Below are 17,769 nucleotides of genomic sequence, written 5' to 3'. Positions count from 1 at the left end.
TGATTGTAATGTTCTTTCAGACTGTCAGAAGAAAAGTGCAAAGGGAATAACACATGAGGGGCAAAAGCAACTAAAGCACGAGGTCTTCAAGAGAGTATTGGACAGCGGGGAAATTGTCCGCGTCAAAAATGTGACCATCAAATCAGAGAAACATGAGTTGATGACACTGGAACAAAACAGAGTTGCGCTTTCGGCCTACTGTGACAAGCGGTTTTACCTTGACCCAATAAACTCCCTACCATTTGGACATAAAAATATTAGAGAATTTGCATTTCACAATGTTATATTAAATGATTGGGATTGGGAGTCAGAAAACGAAAGCGACTTGGATTCAATTTCACAACCAACCCCGGAAAATGTGATATCTGAAAACAATAGCTTTTCTCCCCCCGATCCAGGATTCAATCAGCCCGATTATTCAGAAAGTGAGCTCGATCAAGATATTGTTGACTGGAATGAACCCTACGCAATTTCCCCGCCAGCCTTTGACAATTCTTTTCTAGAATTGGAAGCAGTTGAATGCGAAGCAAGCAATAATAGTGATATGTCTGATTTATCTTCAAGTAATAGTCTTATAATAGAACCAACACCAAAACGCAGACGTCTAGTATTATACAATTCAAGCAGTGAAGATAACTGATAACTTACATTTAGTTGTAGTTGAAGTGCATGGATAAATTATAAAAGCATTCATATAAACTAAATACAAATTAATGTAAAAATTGAAACTTTATTATAAAAAGAAGACAAATAAAAGGTTTCTCTAACGCCGTTTTATCGGGATTCCACGACGACTAAGAATAATTTCCATGGGGGAATGACTTTTAACATGGTTAGTCAAACCATTTTGCTGGGTAAAAACTTTGAAACAAATTTTACACCTTAAAACAGGGTTTTGGATAATTGGAGGGGGCGCAATAACTGCTGAATTTTCACACTGGTGGTATCGTGTGTCAATTAAACGCCAAATTTTCTGATTGCAGTTTTCACATTGATATCTAAAATTGTTGGGGTGTATTTCTTCAAAATGAGTAAGATCTTTAGAATTTAAAAATTTGGAGCGACACAGAAAGCAGTCCAACAAGCAACGTTTTCGCCTTGGTGGCATTTGGAATTCGTATTCTGGTATTGGGTGTGTAGGTTCTGTATAACTGTGGGTAAAATGTTGAAATGGGCCCAGACCAAAACAAGATTAAAGTACCCTGGCGCAGACATATGACGAATTCACTTTCAAAGCGGTGGTAGTTAAAATGGTTTCAAGCCCAAAGCGGCAAACCAGTCACGCAAGTGGAGGGAAAATGGTTTTCTAAGATTAGTTTCATGCATGGCAGGGGAAATAAGGAGAAAGAATTTCAAAGTGTCCCACCCTGTAGTTTGCCCAGGAAGACACTTGTGTCCCCCCCCCGTAGTGTTCACGGGAAGACACTTATGTCCCCCCCCCCGTAGTTTGCCCAGAAAGACACATCACTACTGATGCATTCATTGACACTGAGTCTTGTGTTGACCTGCATTATCAATTTTTGATCATAGTTGATTTACTCAACACCTAAATTTTTTACACTTTTTTCCGGTTTTTTGAGGTTGCTCTAAAGTTTTTCATGGTCGATTGTGTGACCATATATACCTTTATAACGAAAACTGTTAAAACTAAAATATCGCAGCCGAAGAAAGCATTGAGAAGTTTTACAAAATTTTGTTTCAAAAAAATATCATTGATTCATATAGGCATTACAAATCACGAAGTCTATTCTGTAACTGTTGCTAATTATATTACTTACTATCAGCCAGTAATTTTATTTTGCAGTTGTTTCGGCAATTCCAGTAATTTTATTTTGCAATTGTTTCGACAGAATTCCAGAGCAAAATTTGGGGACTCAACAATGGTTTTAGTCTAAAGCCTCATTCTCCCCGACAAGCAATATCATGAAGATTTTTTTGTGATTTCAAAAGATCCAGATTTTGAAAAAAAAATTATTCTACATTTCAAGAGCATAAGTTTTATTGCAATGTTGGAAGCACTTTTACTAATACAACAATTTCCCATTTGGTAAGAGGAAAAAGCCAGTCTCCAAAATTATTCCGCCATTTCTCTAGAGAAATCTTGGAACAAATAGCGGTACATTTAATACACAATGGTGGGAACTGTTTCCTTTCACGCAAGGTAGAATATAACAACACTTAATTGTCATTTCCCTAGTCAAATTTAAAATCTGGCGCTCAGAACAGCACCGCTCAGTGATTCAATGTTTTACAATAACAGGCTCGTTCAAGTAATAGGCAATAAGTTTCTTTTCTCACAGATCCGAATCCTTCAAGTGCAGGATAGTGTTGGGGGATCTATTCTGTTCCCCCCAGAGTGTTTTTTATGCCCCCAGTTACAAATTATTTGTTGTTATATAGCACGTTACTATGTAAAAAAATAGCACGTGCGCCTGGGGGCGTAAAAAATATAAGCTCACTAAGCTGGGGGGCCGAAACAGAATAGATCCGAAAGACCTACTAAAATGAGGTTTGCAATAAATAGGGAGGACAAAACTGGTTGGGTGTCCCCAATGTCGTTGCCAATTTGCTTATCCAGTACAGATAAACAAGTGCATCAATAGCTACCGCTGTCAAGTAAATTGATACCCAGAGGTCATTTTTGGCTGAGACGCAAAGAGAACTTGCAGTTGAAGACAGTGAGAATATTTGCACGTGCCTTTATATAGAATAGAACATCCCTAGTGCAAGAGTCATCAGGCGAAGAGAGTAGTCGACAGCTTCGACACTGATTTGCTTACTTAATTTATTCAGAAGATCAGCAGAAAACTTCTTCTGGCAACACAGCGCAAACACCCAAGAATCAATTGTACTATACAGTCAGCAATTTGGTCTTTCATTACGAAGTTTAGTTTCGCTTTTCTGTCAATGCACTTATCCTTCAATTCAATACGCCATAATAAATAGCATCTAAAGCAATTTTATTTTTTTCTACCTACTTTTTTTACAACCTCCTTTTCGAAAACTAATTCACAACGTTATTTCCCATTACGGACACCCCATGAAATTATAGCCCCCTAATGTATATTTTTACGGTAATGGGGGACATACGTAATTTGAGTTAGGGTGTCTAAAATGGGAAAAACCCAGATTATGCTCTTGACAAGGAGGAGCGTGATGATAATTGGAGCTATTTAATACACTGACAGATACTTAAAAAATTTTCAAAAATTCAGGTCTTTCCTATTATACCCTCCGTATAACCCAGAGCGCCATCATGGTAATTATACCACAATGGGGGCTATAATTTCGTGGGGGGAGGCTAAGACACAATTCAATTTAAAGATATCGAAGGCGATAGAGGAAAGAATTGCGAATTGAAGCGGGGAAAATAAGTAGCCGTGAGTGTAGGGCATTAGCAGAAAAGATTCAGTAATCAGCGCCAGGCGTTAAATACAGAGTTGTTGAAATTGAAGAGGGGCTGCCAGGGACTTCAATTGGGATCTATGTGGAGCGAGTTGACCTGGAGTTGATAGCTTTAATTTATCTTTACGAAGGCGACCAAACAACACTATACCAAGTTCCATAAAAGGAAACAACCAAAGAATGTCTCCATTGCCGAATGCACAACATGACCGAGACTGGTGAGATGTGAAGACAGACGGGACGCTAGGCATGTTGTACTCCTAATTAACATCGATCAAATTGCAAACGGAACTATTAACAGCACTCATGCAAAGTCTTCAACGCTACAAAGCACATGCGGTAGGCAAATTTAAACAGATTTTTTAATGACCACTTCACCGCCCCCTGGAGAAAAACAGTAAACAACAGCACCTCCCACCACTACGGCAAAGGGACTATAGTGGGGGAAAACCCAAAAACAGGACTAATCCGCTATTAACGCTTCGTTTAATAACAATGGAAAGTTCTTATTTTGTGCTGCACACAGCGAAAAAAGGATCTATTCTGTTTCGGCCCCCCAGCTTAGTAAGCATAAATTTTTTATAACCCCCAGGCGCACGTGCTATTTTCTTACATAGTAACGTGCTATATAACAACATATAATTTGTAACTGGGGGTCATAAAAAACACTGGGGGGGGGGGGGGGGGGGAACAGAACAGATCCGAAAAAAATAGCGAAAGGACCATTTTTGTTCCATATCAGCCCCAAGCTTATGGGGTCTTTCCCATTAAAGCTACCCAGCTTAGTGGTCAGATAACCTATAGCCCCCCCCCCCCCAATCATGGTAAATATACCATAATGGGGGGCTATAATTTCATGGGGGGGCTATAATGGGAAAGACCCCAGCTTATGGACATAAACCCCTTACGCACTCCATATGCATGTGCTTTATGTACACGTACACATGGTACAGCGACAACGCAAAAAATAAAGACATTGAGGCTTGCAAAAGACTAGAGATAGAGAAATTTCTTCAAAAAAAGCCGCCCTGCGAGCAATTTGGCGTGAAAATGTAAGAGGGGGCGGATAAACTTGTAGCACTATTACAAATGATAGTTTGATTCTTATCGACTACCATTACGTCGCTAAAAGAGGGCTTCGTCCCACTTCAAAGAAGTATATGGAACACTCCTCAAGGGCCTTGACTGAAGTCTAATCAAAGACACTACTACTCTCACACACAGGCGCCAAATTGCAACAATAGCAGCCAAATTGCCTTTTGCACATAAATCTCGCATTTTGGGGTCTTTCCCATTACAGCCCCCCTCATGAAATTATAGCCCCCCCCCCCATTATGGTATAATTACCATGATTGGGGGGGGGGGCTATAATGGGAAAGACCCGCATTTTGATACGGTGGCCCCTCACTTCTTTTTGCTGTTAGACTTGGTTCAACTTTGTTTGGCGACAGAGGAACATGGATTACTCCTTCGGGGCCATAACGGGCTTCTATGCATCCGTCGAAACTCATGTCATTTTTTAATGTAAAATGCTAATTAACAAACCTGTTCTGTTACTAGGGGTCAAATTACATTCTGCTGGGGCATAAACGAAAAAAGATCCAAAATGTCTCAGAAATGAGAACGTACAAAACCCATATTTGTTCCCAAGCAAAACGCCATCTCCTTTCGATAATTAACTTTGTATTATCAGAAATTGCCGCGCCATCAAAATTCTGTACGATAAGTATCTGGAACTAATTACGACGCATTCAATAAGTACTGAAACAGTCCACAGTGTGAGATTTGTCTAAAACCGATAAGGTTTATAACCTATCTGTTGCAGCTAAATAAGAAATCCTACCTATTAAACGCAACGCATGACAGTTAACGAAAAGCAAAAATGGGTCTTTCCTATTATAGCCCCCAATATTATGGTATAATTACCATGATTGGGGGGGGGGGGCTGTGCGTTATCTGACCACTAAGCTGGGGGGCTACAATAGGTGTTAGAATATCGATCAAACCATAGTCTTGAACGTAGTGAAAATTAGAAAGAAAGTTTAACTTACCAGATTGCAAAGACAAGAGCAAATTGATTTTAATCAGAGAATTTATATAAATGAATCGTCAAGAAATGGTGCTTAGAATCAATATTCGATTCAAATTGGTAAATCTAGATAACTAATATTAGAGAGAATTATTTCATGTAAAATCTTACCAGCATATATTGAATGATGATACCACCGGAAATGTGAACTAATTCTTAGAAAAGTGTAAATGCATACCATCTATGGTACCCCCTGCGACTGATTTCTGAGAAATTTGCAGAAGCAAACCATATTGGGTAACCCTTGCGACCCCCACTGTAAATCATGGTGCTAAGATTAGTTTTGTATCCTGACTTTCGTGCACTGATAATGGGTATATATACAGCTGATTTTTGAGCTTTTTTTCATCCCTAAAATCAAATCTCTTGATCTAATAATCAGATCTCTCCTGTAAATCTCTAAATTCTACTGTAAAATACCGTTCTTGTTATTATTCTTGATAAATTAATTTTTGTACCTAGTCAAAAACGCTTTTTATTCCGCTTGCGAAGACTCATAACCCAACAGGTTATGAACCCAGCAATTTTCTAAGTCCTAAAACTAATTTATAAAACAAAATTAATTTGTCGTTATCAGTCAAAATCCTTTTCTGCTTAGTACCTTTTCTTTTTACAACTGTTTTACCTGCTCAAACTACGATGGATCAACATACAGTTAAGCTGCTGACCTACATAGGAAAGGCACAGGACTTTCCAATCTGGAGCAGAAAATTTGTGGCAATGATGCAGACGAAGGGACTCTACAAATCACTACTTGGGACAGAGGAGCAACTCAATGAGCCTGCACCACTAGCCAATGGGACAAGAAATGATGAGAAGAACCACAAGGTGCTGAAGGATGCATGTGAGAAGGAAGTTGCCGACATCAAGGAGAAACGGAACAAGGTGTGGTGCCATCTGGCACTGACTCTAGATGCAACAACCCTCATGCTGATGAGATATGACTATGTGGGAGATGACGGCATCGGAGATGGAGCAAAGGCTTGGAAGCTTTTGCAAGAGAGATTTCAGAGTGTGGAGACTTCGACAGTGGTGACTTTGGTGGAGCAGCTTGCTCGACTGCAGCTCGAGGATGCTGAGGATTTGGATAGCTTCTTCATCAGAGGACAGGAGTTGCTCCCAAGGCTTTAAGAAGCAGGGGAAGCAGTCTCATAGACCTTCTTCAACGCCTTGGTCCTCAACGGTCTGCCAATGAGGTATGAAACTTTTGTTATACAGGCAACAAACCCGGCTTTAACCCGGCAGCGAACTTCAAAGAGTCGAGGAAAAGGCTTCAGAACTTCCATGAGAGCACAGCACAGAGGCACAAGGGACAAAGTGGTTCAGTGGCACTGGCAGTGAAGCGTGACTTCAAGAAGGGACCCAAGAAAGGAAACTGCTTTGTGTGTGGGATCCCTGGACACTTTGCCAAGGACTGCAGGCGGAAGGAGACAGCTCAAGGCAGCAAGTGTTGCGAGAAAGGTCACCTAGACAGGGCATGCAAGAGAAAAAGAGATGGAGGCAAACATGAGTCAGTGGCAATGGGTCACTGTTTAGATGCAGGCATTTTCCAGAAGACCATAACATAGACGCCACAATGGATTGGGTTTGTTGAGAGGTGCAACAGGACACTGCTGGAGATGGCCATATGCTAGCTCATTGACTCGGGTCTTCCTAACATGATGTGGGGAGCAGCAATTCTTCGCGCAACAAGAATCGGTATAAAACCTAAGCTTTCAATTAGTAAATTATCCGTTTTTAGTTGCACAGTTTTTATGAGGAAGCGGGACAAAGATGTCAGCAAACTTGAACCCAAGGCACTGGAAGCAAAGTTTGTGGGTTACACTGAAGGAGACAACGGATACCTGGTGCACGCACCCAACACACGCAAGTTGGTGGCAGTTCGAGAGGTGATCATCAAGGAGTCCGAAGTCAGATCAATCCTTGTCAACACGGAGACGCCCACCGACCTACTAAATGAGGGGTCACAGCAACTGGGGATCTGGCACCCAGGAGGATCAGGTCATCAGGAGGATGGCAACAAAGAGGAGCAGAGCACATCTATTGCAATAAAGGAGGAGTGACATGACGCAGAGAGCGTGAACACTCATGAAACGACACTGAGACGAGATGCCTCGGATGTTGAGGAACCAGCACTAGACGAAGAAACTACTGCAACAAGAGGGAGTCTCAGAGACTCGGAGTCGCTGGAAGACAGTGACATAGAGGACTTCTCACAGTCACAGTTGGCTTCTTTGAAGAGGCACTGGAGCAAGCGGACAGGGCAGATCCCAGACGAGGGACACCAGCAAGGAATGTTCCGCAATTTCTTGGAGAAGTCAGAACCCATCTTGCTGTGACTGAGGGTGACTATGAGGGAACCCAAAACAGTCTACGAAGCCAAGCAAGGTGATGATTGATACCAGTGGCACCGGGAAATGACGGACGAGGTCAAGGCACTCCAAGACAACGAGACTTGGAACCTAGTGAGACCACCCACAGACAGGGACTTCATACCAGACAAATGGGTCTACAAAGTGAAATTGGGACCCTATGGTCAAGTCGAAAAAACCAAAGCGCGCTATGTGGTAAAAGGCTGCAAACAGGTGGAAGGACAGGACTACTTCGACACTTTTGCGCCTACCTGTTAGCCAGAGACATTCAGGATTCTACTTCAACTATCAGCGAAGCAGGGCCATGTGATGCACCAATTTGATGTCAAGACGGCTTTCCTGCACTCACCAATAGAGGATGAAAAGTATCTGGAACAGCCACAGGAGTTTGTAAAACAAGGACCAGATGGAGAGAAGTTAGTATGTCGACTGAATAATTCAAATGATGGTTTGAAACAGGCAGCTAACAACTGGTATAAGGAACTGGCAAACTTCCTACTGAGACAGCGGTTCACCAGAAGCAGGAATGACAATTGCTTGTTCGCGAGAGCAGAGGCAGAGGGTCACACCTTCATCTTGGTCTGGGTTGACATCATAGTGGCATCAAGAAGCATGACAGTGATTTCCGATGTCAAAAAGGCACTCGAGTCAACATTTCACATGGAAGACAGAGGGAGATTACACTGGTTTCTAGGTCTAAAAATCAGACGAGAAGACGGCAAAGTCACAGTCGACCAAGAACGCTACATAGAAACAATGCTTGAGCGGTTTCATATGGATCAATGCAAACCCTCAAGAACTCAAGCCGATTTGAATTTGAAACTTCAGACAGCACAGAGCGGAGACGAAGAAGTGGACCAGAGGATCTACAGAAGCTTGGTTGGATCACTTCTGTATCTGGCCAAACAGACGAGGCCAGACATCATGTTCAGAGTCAACCTTCTGTCCAGACACATGAACGCAACCACCAATCAACGAATGTGCGGAAAACGACTTCTGCCTTATCTCCAAGGTTCAAAAGGATTAAAACTTACTTACACAAAAGAAGCTAGTTATGATTTAGTGGGGGTGAGGACAACCAGAGTTGTATTAAATTCTGCCAAAACCCAGTCATGCACAAGAGGAGCAAACACATTGAGACTAAATTTCACTTCATTCGGGACAAGAAGGAAGATGGGACTATTTCAATTCATTACGTTCCTACTGACAAAATGGCAGCCGACATCTTCACGAAATCTTTACCCGTATGGAAAGTGGAAACATTCAGAACTGTTTTGATGGGAACAGACTCTACGCAATCAGCTGAGTCTGAGTGGGGGTGTTAGAATATCAATCAAACTATAGTCTTGAACTTAGTGAGAATTAGAAAGAAAGTTTGACTTACCAGATTGCAACGACAATAGCAAATTGATTTTAACCACAGAATTTATATAAATGAATCGTCAAGAAATGGTGCTTAGAAACAATATTCGGTGCAAATTGGTGAATATAAAAAACTAATATTAGAGTGAGATTATTTGATGTAAAATCTTTCCAGCATGTATTGAAAGATGATACCACCGGAAGTGTGAATGAATTCTTAGAAAAGCGTAAATGCATACCATCTATGGTACCCCCTGCGACTGATTTCTGGGAAATTTGCAGAAGCAAACCATATTGGGTAACCCTTCCGACCCCCACTGTAAATCATTGTGCTAAGATTAGTTTTGTATCTTGACTTTCGCGCACTGATATTGGGTATACATACAGCTGATTTTTGAGTTTTTTTCACCCCCAAAATCAATTCACCATCTTGATCCAATAATCACATCTCTCCTGTAAATCTCTAAATTCTACTGTAAAATACTATTCTTGTTATTATCTCATTTTGAGAATCTAATTTTTTCTACTTCGAAAATCCGTAACTCAACAATAGGAAAGCCCTCAAAAATGTATGTAAGGGCCTCTGAGGAGCATTTTTAAGATATCTCGAGCAACATGGTTAAGATGACATATCGCGACGTGAAGAAGGCATAATGGCGAAAAGGTTGATCTCTTAAAAGGTCGATTCCAGAAAAACGCACATTGATAAAGAGTCATTGACTCAAAATACAAAAAGATTCATCGACTGCTTTTTGTTCACTGAACCATCCAATCTCTATTTACTAGCATGACGTCATTTTGTCACAATTATTGGAGCGAGGTTTTTTCTTTCGCGTGTTTTTCATTTTTCCTACCATCTCCCTTTTCCTCTCGCCGTTTTTGTCTCTCAACCCATCTTCCTTCTCTCTTGACTCTGGTTTCTTCTTTCGCGTCTTTTATCGATTCTTGATTTTCTTTTCTCTTAATTAAATTTATTCCATTCAGCCTATTTTTTCTTTAGACGATTTTGGTTCTTTTCTGGCTTTTTAAATATCCATCATTTTTTTCTGCTTTTAATTTTGTTTGGGGTCTTTCCCATTATATCCTTCCGCGAAAATATAGCCCCCATTATGATATATTTACCCGTTTACTATGATTGGGAGGCGGCTATAGGTTATCCGACCACTAAGGTGGGGGCTATAATGGGAAGGACCCTCTTTTTTATATTTTTCCCTTCTCTTGAGCTTTCCTAGTTCTGTCTCTTATTTTCCATTCTCCTTCTATCTTTTTGTTACTGTCATTTTCTTTCATTACGCTTCCATTTTTTTCTGTGTTTCTCTTGGCTTGACTCTACCTTTTCTCGCTTTCTGCTTTCTTTCTCGCTCTCGCTCCTATATATCACTCTAGTTGAGGGTAATTCGAAAGCAGCTAATTAAGCAAAAATTTAGTGCATTTGCAGTATCAAGAAATACCGATGGTAAAACGATCGAATATCTTAAATCTTTCTATTAATTTGTATGATGACAATTCCGAATGTCTGCAGTGTCAGAAGTTCTAATGCCAGAAGCTTTTGTATGCACAACCTTAAGTTAAATCGTCAGAGTCACAAAACCGATACTTCAAAATTTAGGTTTTAGTTATAAAATAATCTTGAAATTTCAAAACCGTTTAATTTGAATCGTTAGATTGAAATGCTCTCACTCTCAGTTGGCCTTATCTATTTCGGATTTATTCTGTCCCCTAGGCTTAGTGCGCATATAACTTTTACGCCCCCTGTTTTACTGCGTAGTGCAACGGGCTGTATAACACCTCATATTTGTCGATGACGTCAAGCAACTTTTTTGCATTAGGAATTCAAGAGCTGCATGATCAACTTGCACCTTTACTCAGAATATGGCAACACGCTATCTGGATTTTCCGTGCTAGAATTTTTTTCTAGAAAATCAAATAATTCAAGTTCTGATGAATATGCGTTCACCAATAAAACAACCAAAACAAATAGACTTCCGAAACGATACGAAAATGTTCTTGAAAAAACATGCGTCATTTCGTCAATGGCGATTTTGTTAACAAGTTTCCTTCCCCCCATGACCTTAAGAGTTGCTTTCGCATACCTGCCCAACTGTACTAGTGGGTCGGTAAATACGATCATCTGATCCGCCCACAGATGGCCTCACTCCTCGGCTTGTGGCTTTATTCATTAATGTTCATGTTAAGGACTCTAGTTGAACAGCTTGCTTTCTGTGCACTTGCTGCTGCGCCTGTTCCAAGTAATGGAAGAAGTGTTCTTGAACACATCCTCAAGCGAAGAGATAAGCCACAGTTTTGACGCCAAAGCCTTTGCTACCCGAATTAAGGAGAACCAACTCACCCTCGACAGAGCCAGGGAAGACTACAAGCACGAGCGCAATTGCTGTGACGTCATCATACGCCTTCCACAACAACACCTCCAGGAACAGCCCCAAGATTCAAACAACAACATTAGCTTCAGTGCAGGTGGCGACTACGCCATCAAAGCACACTCTGTCATACTCTCAGCCTACAGCAAGTACTTCCAGGTAAACAATTCTGTAGTTTTATTAACAGAATTACAAAATGCGCTCACGGAACACTGCTATTGTCAAAACCCTCATTGTCAAAATTCTCTGTCATGATTTAAAATCAGCTGCTTTCTCATTTCAAATCATAAACTAAATATTCCTGGATGTAGATCACGATTAGCAAGCACGCTCTTATTTAAAATGTTTTAATCATTGTGTGTTGTGGCTGGCGCCCACAAGACAAGGCCATGCTGATTACGCCTACCGGAAAAACAAACATCTTAAAACTTAAGACGTCATTCTAGGCTGCATTTACATCTTCATTCTACGAAGGCAAGACCAAGAGTGTGACGTTAGCATCGACATGGAAACCAAGCGACCTTCTGACAATTCTGGACATGATCTATGGCGGATCCTTCGAGCTACACCAGGACAACGTATTCGATGTGTTATATCTGGCGGACTATCTGATGGTTGAGCACGTTGTGTCAACGTGTCTGGAGTACGTTAAGACTCATCTGAATATTGACCAGGCACTAGAGCTGTGGAAGGTGGCAAAACGAGCTGGAAATCCCCCGCTGATTAAAATAGCCAAGGAATTCTCTCTGCGTAATTTTTCAAAACTGGTCAAAAATAAAAACTCAGGATTGTATGACTTGAATTGCAAACAGCTACTGAGTATAATTCGTCAGGATGATTTGAAGATTCGAAACGAGAGAACCATAATCGATTGTGTCTATGACTGGGCCCTGAACGGGCAGCCCAAAGAAAGCGTCGCAAGGTTCCAAGACTCGCATTTCTGCAAGCTTTTGTTCCAGGGCGTGCGTTTGGGTAAACTAACGCGAAACCCTATTTGTAACTGCTGCAGTTTTGCCAAGAACAGAGGCAAGTTAGGGTGCAAATGTCGAAATATAGGGGAAATGTGTCCTCTTCATGAGCCTTCTTTCGACGATTATCCGATGCTTGAGGCCCATGTAAAATCATGTCAGTACTGTACTAATCATTTGGATTTATTAAGACAGCATCAAAGATTTCAACAGTTTCCGGAACCCTTGCACGATAACACCTCAAAAGATGAAGTCGTGACATCAGTATGGTATAAGCCCCGCTCAAGTTACGAGACAGTTGTTGCCATCGGCGGCTGGAATGACAATGCACCCACTGCAACAGTTCAAATATATAACCCACAATCTAACGCATGGATTAAACTGGCTGGCGATGAGAACTTTGCTAGAGCATACCATGGTCTGGTCGAGCTAAACGGATTGTTGTACTGCGTAGGTCAGTGTTCTTCAAACTTCTAAGTGACACCCTACTTGAGAATAATTTAAACGAGACTTTTAATAGTCGTTTACTGGAAAACTTACTGAAAAACTTTTGATGCAGAAAATGGATACAATTTGAGGAACTGCAAACAAAACTATGAAACCCAAGGTAAACGCTTTTTCAACGCACCTCTTTATGAACTTTAAAACCTCAATTTCAATACAATCGATATATCGCTTGTTTAAAACGAAGTCTGTAACTGGCAAACATTTTTTAAAGCCAAAACATTAAAATTGCTTGGAAAACTCTCTGGTCACGCGTAAGTAGCTATTTAACTTGATACTGAATCATTTTTATCTGAAGGAGGTTTCAACGGAGTAGAGAGACTGAGTACCCTGTTGTGTCTTGACAATAAGACACTGCAATGGAGTGAACGATCACCAATGCACGAGAAGAGATGTTATGTCAGCGTAGTATCGCTCAAAGGTTTCATCTACGCCATAGGCGGGCACGATGGAACCGCGAGACTGAAAACAGTCGAGAGGTGATTGTCAATGATCCTCATTAGGGCAACCTTACTCTATAAACTTAAGAGCAGCCAGTGCGCGTAGGGTGAAAATTGGTGTCATGTTTTAATTTCATGAATATGAGTATAAACTGTTTCAAACATTACGCGATATCTAAACAAGGGTCATTGTAAAGCAGTGCAGTTTTCTCAAGCTAGGGTTGCCCTAATTGCAAGATATGACCCAATCACAAATCAGTGGAACCGTATGCCGAGTATGACTTTAGTTAGATCCGATGCCTGTGCCACGACCAAAGACAACAAAATCTTCGTCATAGGTGGTTTCGATGGCGACACTGTTCACAGCGCAGTCGAGGTGTTCAACCCCGAGGACCAGACATGGACATTCACCGCTTCCCTTTCTACTCCCCGCTCAGGTGTACGGGCCATCAGTTGCAAAGGAAAGCTATGTGTCATTGGAGGATTTAACGGAGAGCGCCGTCTTAAAACGATAGAAGTTCTAGATGAGCAAAAAGGCGAGTGGGACCTGTTGGAGGGTCAGATGACGGTCGCCAGAAGCAACTTTGGAATTGAGGTGTTTGGCAAGTACGTAGCAGTTTTTGGAGGATACGATGACGAGCGACGCCAGACGACTGCCGAGTGCGAGGTTTTCTGCTTTAACGAGGGTGCCTGGTTCCCCATAACACCAATGCCAATAATGAATGGATGTAGTGCATTAGCAGTTGTAACACTCAGAAAGATGAACGCACACCTTGACTTCGTCAGCACAATAAGGCATAGACAATAACAAGTTAAACAAAAGAAGGAAGAGCACAAAGGGAGAAAGAAGACAGAGGAGTTCCAAATTAGCAACTTAGCCCGAATAATTAAACCAAAGTTGTATTACTGATAAATTCAAGTTATGACCGCAGAGTTTTAGGTACTACGGAAGAGAATTAAAGAGAAATAAACACATTCTAATTATTATCCAGCAAACTTGATAAACACTGAAAAACCTAACACTAAAATAAGGGCATTGGGTATGGCTCCCAAAAAAGACGGGACGGAGGGAAATTATGCAAAAAGGACAGACTACAAAAGTCAATGTGTCATAGTAAAATAACCAGAATAATACAAAATAGTGTTCCACATGTTATCACTAAACTATAAGAAACAATACATGCCAAATCTTAACAATCTTATTTACCAAATCAACAATATTTGGCATAACTGAAAAACAACGAGAACCGGCAATGTGCACAATGTTCCAATCCATCAAATGATAAAGTGCATAAAACTTGAAAACTTACCTAATCCAAGAGGTTACCTACACATCAATTGAACATAATCCAACCCTGCTTCATGAGCAGGATCTCGAATAATTTTACTATCTTGAATGTGATCTTCCTTCCAAAATGAATTAGGCAAGATAAATCGAAAAACGACAAGATTTGTAAAAAAAAGGAATCTTAAATTGTCATTTGCTGCCAAATTACTTCAAAAATTTGCCATTTCGTTTTAGAGCTTTTGCATTTAGTCCACTCTTCTGCACTTTGAGAATAGTTGAAAATCGAACAACATTTAATTCAGACAACAGCTATTCCTATTTATGGTGGACTCGTTAAAACATATCGAAAAAAACTTTGTAATGAAACAAAAAAAGAATTGCCTTCAAACATAGACGAGAAGATGTAAAAAATAGGTAAGATGATTTAAGGGTGCTAGAGAACAAAGATGGTAGAAAAGCTAACGTTAATTTTTAACATTAAATTCCCTCTTTTCCATCCATTTCATTTCTCAAAAACTAATAAAACAAACATTTGGAGGATCTGATAATACGGTTCAGTATTCAATTGAAGATGAAATTATAAATAGACGAAGGTCAAAAATGTTACGCAGAAGCTATAGGCATAAGCGAACGTCAAAAAAAATGAAAACTAAGGACTCTATTCATTCAATTCTCATAGAAAATTGAGGTTCTTTTTTAACTTACAATCAATTAGTGCAATTTAATTGCTAGGGTCAGTAATTTTTAAATTACCCTGCCCATAACGATTGCAGAAAAATGCTTTCAAATATGATTGAGAGGAGTATGGAAGCAAAAGGTTTATACTAACACTATTCCATAGCAGCGGTGGAAGATATATTGCTCAACACTTTTTATTGCTCAACATCTATGAACATTTAAAGATTTCTACCTGTTTTTGAGAAAAATAAGGTGAAAAGAGGTAATATTTTTGGCAACATTTTCGAGAAGCAGAGATTGGTGTTCTTAAAGAAGTTCCTTACAAGATGCCAATAAGGCCCCTTTTTTTACTCTCATTTGTTCTTCTTTGAAAATCATTTTTGAAGCTCGATAGCAAACACAAGACAAGCCAACTATTTTGTTTTTTTTTCAAATTTAATATTACAAAAATCAACTTAGACTTCTTGATTTTGCATTTAACCTTTCTGTCGGTAAAAAGAAATTTGATTTTTGTTCCGACCCACTTTAGTGGGGGAGGAACTATATACTCAAATGGATTTTTTTCAGACAATTTCGACCCATCGATATAATCATCGTAGCGAGTTGTGAGTGGTATCATTAGAAAGCCCATCCACCGTAAAATACGGAATTAAAAAGATTTTTTCGATTTTCACTTTTAATAGGGAGTTATCGAGGTTTGAAATTTTGTGAATATTAGACGTAATTCGGCTGTTTTTATTCACATTTTCGGTATTTTGTCCAATTTTTCGTCAATTTTATTAAAATATATGTAAAAAATGTTAACTAATGTTATTTATTGTATATCATAAGATACGGGAGGGTTGCTGAATTGTTCGATCCGAGTTCTTTGGCTAAAATTTAGGCTAAATTTTTCAAAATTCCGACTTCGACCAAAATGGGACCAAACTTGCTTTTTTTTCAGCCCACTTGCTTTAAAATTGCTGGAAGAAGACACCTTAAAACTGCGGCAATATTCTTCTTAAGCTCAAATTAGAGCTAGTTGTATTCCCGCTGGCTTTAAGAGTCTTCTGTGATTATAATTTTGCCAATTTTTCCAAATTTAAACTCGATTATAGTACAAAATGCACTATTTGTTTTTGACACACAAATTTTGTATAAAAAATTCTATTTCAAAATTATTTGAACAATTGAGTCTTTCTTTAGACGCGCATCAAAATCTGGGCTGATCTTGATCTCAGCATGGATCTGTACGATAAATGAATTTTAGATTCAAATGGGGCCCGAAAATTTTTTTTAAAAAAATTCCGCTATGTAAATGTCTTTTATGTAAATCAAAGAAAAGAATTGCAAATCTCAAAGAATGAGAAACTATTTACAATAAACGAGACCCCACGCGATCATACTATGGTTTCAGAGTGAAGCTCGTGGTTTCTTATGGCTCCGACCAATTGTTTTTGTGAAAATTTTATGGACTTCGAGTTTTGGTTTCATTTGCTCAATGACCAAGAGTCCCCATTAAAAGAAAGCGACTGTGAGTTTTAAATCATTAACGTTTTTATGTCGTTAACGGTTTTATGTTCAACTAATGGTTTCTTTGTTTTGATACTACGCATTTTCAATTTTTTTATTTGTGAACAGAATTGCATTTTTTATGAGTTCATTTTGTTTCCTTGTCAAATTATCACTTTATTGACAAGTCCAAAAGCAGTAAAGCATAGTAGGAAAGTGTACAGCAGTGGAAAAAAATCATATCTGGATAAGTTAATTGTTTTTGTTGAATGATTTCATGCTGCTTGTCTGAGACACATTTATCTCGCAAAATCTGTAGATTTTTTGTTTTTGTTTGTCTTTCTTTTTATTGTTGTAGTACGTATACCTGATAAAGAGAGGTCTAAATTGCTTCTCCAGGTATAACTCAACTTATATATTTCAGTATAAAGCTGTTTGTTTTAATGACTTTCAATTTAGGTTTTAAAAGATCCTTTTAGTCTCCTTTTTGTCTCCCCTAAATCTCCTTTCTGCTTTCATTTTCGTCACCAAGTAGTTCAATCTCACTAATGAGAAGTCTTAATTACTATTGTTAATTCAAATAATTTTTTCGAGATTCGTTATATGTAATGACTGATTTCTTCGACAGTTTCATAAAAAGTTTTCGAAATTTCTGTGCTTCAATTTTTGGGTTTCTTTTTGTTGTCAAGTCTACGTAGTCCTTTTACAAGGAAGACTCGCTGATGTTAAGATGAGGAGAAAATTATTATTTACAGTTGTTGCAGGTAACATATTATAATTATAGTGCCTTGAAC

General features: G+C 39.4%; 1 protein-coding gene across 2 annotated transcripts; it reads left to right on the top strand.

The window, feature by feature from the left end:
- The first annotated feature begins 2,659 nt into the window (after window positions 1-2,659).
- On the top strand, window positions 2,660-14,466 carry LOC142334534 (kelch-like protein 10). Of its 2 annotated transcripts, XM_075382635.1 has the most exons (6): window positions 2,660-2,885; window positions 3,402-3,744; window positions 11,425-11,765; window positions 12,053-13,028; window positions 13,377-13,557; window positions 13,756-14,466. In XM_075382635.1, exons 3-6 carry the CDS (start codon window positions 11,481-11,483, stop codon window positions 14,324-14,326), a joined length of 2,013 nt encoding a protein of 670 aa, XP_075238750.1. In that variant the 5' UTR covers window positions 2,660-2,885; window positions 3,402-3,744; window positions 11,425-11,480; the 3' UTR covers window positions 14,327-14,466. The 2 variants fall into 2 exon arrangements, with proteins under 2 accessions (XP_075238750.1, XP_075238749.1); XM_075382634.1 differs by lacking the exon at window positions 2,660-2,885 and having other exon boundaries at window positions 3,336-3,744.
- The last annotated feature ends 3,303 nt before the right edge of the window (window positions 14,467-17,769 follow it).

This window comes from Convolutriloba macropyga, chromosome 2 (assembly GCF_964194025.1).
Source record: "Convolutriloba macropyga chromosome 2, txConMacr16.3, whole genome shotgun sequence".
Lineage (NCBI taxonomy): Eukaryota > Metazoa > Xenacoelomorpha > Acoela > Convolutidae > Convolutriloba > Convolutriloba macropyga.
The sequence above is the reverse complement of the archived record's forward strand: the minus strand, read 5'-3'. Positions and strand labels throughout refer to the sequence as shown.